Source organism: Solanum pennellii, chromosome 1 (genome assembly GCF_001406875.1).
Source record: "Solanum pennellii chromosome 1, SPENNV200".
NCBI classification, from domain to species: Eukaryota; Viridiplantae; Streptophyta; class Magnoliopsida; order Solanales; family Solanaceae; genus Solanum; species Solanum pennellii.
In genome coordinates this window covers 92436672-92442541 of record NC_028637.1, presented here as the reverse complement: position 1 = coordinate 92442541, position 5870 = coordinate 92436672, and the positions used below count along the sequence as shown (strand labels likewise).

General features: G+C 35.9%; 1 protein-coding gene across 1 annotated transcript; it reads left to right on the top strand.

Moving 5' to 3' along the window:
• The first annotated feature begins 1977 nt into the window (after positions 1-1977).
• LOC107029511 (receptor-like protein EIX1) lies at positions 1978-5392 on the top strand. The gene has a single exon (XM_015230943.2). The coding sequence runs from the start codon at positions 2089-2091 to the stop codon at positions 5245-5247; it is 3159 nt and encodes a 1052-aa protein (XP_015086429.2). The 5' UTR covers positions 1978-2088; the 3' UTR covers positions 5248-5392.
• The last annotated feature ends 478 nt before the right edge of the window (positions 5393-5870 follow it).

Here is a 5870-nt window from a genome sequence, read left to right as displayed (position 1 = left end):
GGGGGGGGGGGGGGAGGGGGAGACTAACCTTGTTACTTTCCACTGGCGAGACGTGCCCTAATCCATTTACCCACTCTTTAATCATGGTGTTCAATTGACTTCCATTGATAGAGCTCCGTGATACTGTAATTAGGCGTTCATCTTTTAACTGCTAGCAATGAATTGTTTACTCTATGTTAGAACATTTCTCTAAATGCTATTTTGATCCAAGTATCTTATTCTAGGAAGAAACTCATAAAATGACAAAAACAAATAGAGCTTTTACACATTTTTCGTTAATCCATGAACATGATCAGAAAGTATCAAAGAGATTGAATGAGACATATTTTACCCAATAGTGAGAACCAAGATTTTTAGATACACGAGATAGGATATTGTATATCTAATACACAAGTTAGACGTGTTAAATTGTCCTCAAAAAAGGAAATGTTAAATAAATTGATCGAAAATTATGTGTTAGAAAGAAAAAGAGTTATTAAATGTAGAAAAATGATTTCCACAATAAATGCAAATCTAAGCAATTACTAAGTTCTCGTCCACCCACAACTAATTAAGTTAATGTAGATTCCCATGTCATAACGTTTGTCTTCCCTACTTGCTATATTTTTATTTGAAACTCAATTTCATCACTATATCTCACTATGATCACCCTGTTGAAAAAGATAATTGGATCACATTCTCTCATATTACTCCAATAGAGCTCTGCGCCAAGGCTCTGAATGCACTATCTATTGGCTCATAGAAAAATAATTGTCCAGATTTCTTTGTTAGGTATCCTGCCCCTGACGTTAAATCACCTTTTATAAAAAATTATAATATTTTTAATAATGAAAAGGGGTTCCTAAGTTATTATAGTATATATAGTGAAGTATTAGCTTCTTTTCAATACTCACAATCTTTATTAATTAATAATTAATAATCCTAATGATTGATAGGAGCATGTGGTACATGAAATTTCATGTGAATCAACAAGGACTACCTTGCAAAGCTGAGCACTCCTAATTCCTAAATGACGTGTTCGTGGAAACAAATCAAAGGAAGAGCAAAAGAAAGGTTGAGTCATGGGTGCTTGTGGGGCGCGATCATAGCACTAATTTCTATTCAATGACTACAGAGACACAATATCAATAAGTCGTTATTCGATTAGATACAACTAATAAAGTACTTAAGTTTGTAACGAACTTGGAATTGTAGTATGTAAATACTTTTGGTTCATTTCAACCTAATCTGTCCATTTGACACCCCCTAGGCAGAATGTTAATCGGTAGTTGAGTGTTGTCTCACTTATCCCTCCATACTAGTAGTCATATTATTACTCTTGTATTTTCTTATTTCTTAGATTTTTGTTAGTGTTTATTGCTCCTTATACTTGGATTATCGTATTATTTTATTATGATCACTTATCCTTTTTCAAAATGCTTTATCCTATCCAGTATTAGCATTTTGTCTTTTTTTTTTCAATCATGTTATTTAATTGAATCGAAGACTTATCTGAAACAATCTCTCTAGCTCGCAAGGTATAGGGACAACAAGGCAGGGATAATATCTAAGAACAAACTAACCTCTCCAAACCCTAATTACATTGTTGTCTGCTTTTGCAAGTTTGGAGAATCATTTTACCAGGATCCAAGAAATTTGCAGAATGGAATTTTATGTATAAAGATTGAAACTTTTACATAAAAACCACATGTTCAACACTAGACAATTCAGAATTTATCTGTAATGGTCAACTTGGAAAGTTCACTACACCTTCTCCCTTTATATTTTCTGTTTTTGTTTATTGTTATGTTGCTGACTTCTGAAAACTTGATAATATAAAGAACAAAAGCTAACGACAAAATACAAAAGATTGATGCCAAAGAAAACATGACAAAATCATTTTCAGATCTTGTACTTATAATAATAGAGACCAGTTGACTTTGCTTATCCCTTTATTTGTACTTTATTCAACAAATGATGGAAAGTGACAACCATTTTGATAATAGTAAGGTACTAATTGCTAATACATCATTTATTTTCAACCAACTTATAATCCCCTCTTGAAGAATAAGGTGTTGTGCTTATTCTACATCCAAAGATTTGGACTTGATGGAGAGGCTCCAAGTGTGTATTCTGTTTGTTGTCATTTTGCATTCGATGACCGTAGAATTTGCTTGTAAAGGACAAAATGTTGCTACAAGTTGTTCAGCTAGTGATCTTGAAGTACTGTTTGATTTCAAGAATGGCCTGAATGATCCTGAGAACCGGCTTTCGTCGTGGAAAGGAAGAGACTGTTGTAAGTGGAGAGGAATAGGGTGCAGTAATGCTACTGGTTCTGTTATCAAAATAGACCTTCACAATCCATTTCCTGTCGATTCTGCTGATGTTACCAGGTATGGATTTTGGAACTTGAGTGGGGAGATTAGGCCTTCTTTGGTAAAAATCCAATCTTTAAGATACTTGGATTTGAGTCTAAACACATTTGGTGGAATCCCAATTCCAAGATTTGTTGGTTCTTTGAAGAATTTGGAATATTTGAATCTTTCGAAAGCTGGTTTTTTCGGTACATTACCTCCTACTTTGGGAAACCTTACTAACTTGCAGTATCTTGATGTTTCTTCAGAGTTCTCAGCATTGACTGTTGAAAGTTTTCACTGGGTAACTGGCCTTGTTTCTTCAAAATATATTGGGATGAATCAAGTAGATCTCTCTATGGTAGGATTGAGTTGGTTGGAAATGCTAAACCAGCTTCCACATTTGAAAGAATTGCATCTTTCATCTTGTGGCTTATCTGGTTCGATTTCATATCTTACTCCTGTCAATTTCACTTCATTAGCTGTTATTGATCTTAGTTTCAATAGTTTCAACTCAACGTTCCCGAGTTGGCTTGTAAATATCAGCAGTCTTGAATATATAGACTTAAGCAACTCTGGTTTCAGAGGAAGAATTCCACTTGGCATCAGTGAGATTCCAAGGTTAAGATACTTGAACCTTGCGCTAAACAAGAACCTTAGTGCTAATTGCCTTGAGCTATTTAGAGGAAGCTGGAAACAGATAGAAATTCTCGATTTAGGTTCAAACCAACTACATGGGAAGTTGCCTAGATCCATTGGGAATATGACTTATCTGACTCACTTCGATCTCTTTTTAAACAATATTGAAGGTGGAATACCGGCAACTATTGGAGGACTATGCAATTTAATCAACTTTGATTTAACAGGAAACAACTTGACAGGAGGTCTACCTGAACAACTCGAAGGAATGGAGAAATGTGATTCGAAGAATCCTTTGCCTAGTTTGATGTACTTAAAGCTGAGCAGCAATGGTCTTGTTGGTAAAATACCAGGATGGTTGGGTCAGTTGAAAAATCTTCAACAACTTGGATTAGCTTCCAACTTTTTTGAAGGCCCTATACCAGCTTCTTTCGGAAAGCTTCAAAACTTGACCAACTTGAGACTTTCAGGAAACCAGCTAAATGGTACTCTACAGGAGAGTTTTGGAAAGCTTTCTGAATTGTCTGTTCTTGATCTTTCTTCTAATTTCCTCACAGGTACTCTATCAGAAGTTCATTTTAAGAACCTGCGCAAAGTAAAGATTCTTGACCTTTCATCCAACTCCTTGACGTTGAATGTTAGTTCCAACTGGATTCCTCCGTTTCAGATTCGAAATCTTGACATGGGGTCTTGCCATTTAGGTCCTTCTTTTCCTACTTGGCTCAAGTCTCAGAAAGAGCTCAAGTTCCTAGACATTTCAAACGCGAGTATTTCAGATTCCATTCCAGGCTGGTTTTGGGAAATTTCTTCTAATTTATCACTGCTGAATTGCTCTTTTAATCAGTTAAGTGGTACTCTACCAAATCCATTACCAGTATTCTCCTTTGCAGATATTGATCTGAGTTCAAACCTATTTAACGGAACCATTCCATTAACCAGTGTCTCAATTGAATTGCTTGATCTTTCAAACAATATGTTCCAAGGTCTCATCCCTCAGAATATTTCCGAAGTCATGCCAGACTTGATATTTCTGTCTCTTTCGAGTAATGAAATTTCGGGTGAAATACCAGCTACTATAGGAAAAATGACTCTTGTTCAAGTCATTGATCTATCAAACAATAAGCTAACAGGAAGTATCCCTACGAGCATAGGGGAGTGTTCCTACTTGAAAGCTTTAGACCTTGGGAACAATACTCTATCTGGCTCATTTCCGAGTTCTTTGGGCCAATTGATTCAGCTTCAGTCATTGCACTTAAATGACAACAAATTCTCTGGAGGGGTTCCAATTTCTTTGAAAAATTTATCTAGTTTGGAGACACTTGATCTAGGCAACAACAAACTATCCGGAAAGTTCCCCTCGTGGATATCTGATGGTTTTCAAAATCTTAGAATCCTCAGCTTAAGGTCAAATTCATTTTCCGGAGAACTTCCTTTAGGAATGTCAAAACTGAGTTCATTGCAGGTGCTTGATCTTGCAGAAAACAACTTCACTGGCGCCATTCCAACAAGCATAGGAGACCTGAACGCCATGGTACAAGAGAAAAAAGTGAATGAATATCTGTTATACGGGAAGTACAGAGGAATTTACTATGACGAAAGCTTGGTAGTGAATTTGAAAAACCAGTTCCAAAAGTACACCAAGACTCTATCACTTCTTACCTCAATAGACTTGTCGAGAAACAACCTCAACGGAGCATTTCCTGTGGAATTGACAAACTTGCATGGCCTCATAGTTCTGAACTTGTCTGGAAACCAAATCAGTGGACAAATACCAGAAAACATATCAACCTTACATCAGTTAGCATCGCTTGATCTCTCGAGTAATATCCTGTCTGGTGTCATCCCATCAAGCATGGAATCAATGTCATTCTTGAGCTATATTAACTTCTCAAACAACAACTTATCCGGTATGGTTCCTTATAAGGGGCAGATGACAACTTTTACAGTGTCCGCGTTTGAGGGGAATCCCCATCTTTGTGGAGCTCCACTTGTAGTACTATGTCAAAATGGAAACTCGGACAATAGAACAGTACTAGAGAATGACAACAGTGATGAATTTCCTGATAAATGGTTTTATGTTAGTGTTGGATTGGGTTTTATTACAGGTATTCTTGTTCCTTATTATATCTTGCTAGTTCGAAAGCCATGGAGACGAGCATATTTCAGTTTCTTAGACACAATCATCGACAGCTTTGTCCCAGTCAGAAGCAACAGAACAACCACCACCAAAAGATCAGATACGTGCACCAGATATGGCAAAAGAAGTGTTCAATAAGTACTAGTCCTAGTTGACGTGTATAAGTGATTTATGCGGACGACTTCAAGGGGCCGCAAATGACTTAAGCCTATTGAGACATCTTTTCATCTTTTCATGTATGTTGTGTGATGCCATTAGTCAATATTATAACTTCATTGAGTCATCAAGATGTTACAACAATAGTTCTTCATAAACTAGAGTTTAAATCATTATAAAGTGCAAAAGTAAACACATTTTTAAGTGAGTGTATGATTTAATAAAAACTTAGTTAATGCTAAATCATCGCTACATAAAATAATTAAGTACTATAAAAGCATTTTCATTAGCTTTGAAGTTCCTAAGTAACTAAAAACCTTAGCAAGGGCTCAATGCGCACTTGTATAGTCTAGAGAGGCCTACTTATCTTATGGTTTAGAGAGCGTGTATTTAATTAGTATCAATGAAACTCCGAAAAATCAAGAAATCTATCAAAAAAAAATAAATCTAATTTGGCTAATTTTAGGGGTAGATGTTAACTTTCCCATTTTCAGTTAATTCAGTTAGTTTGTTAGCATGTTCACGTGGTTAGTTAGGATTGTATTCTGTTAGTTAGTGTGTGTGTGTGTATATGTGTGGAAAGTGTGAGTGGAAGGTTAGAAGTT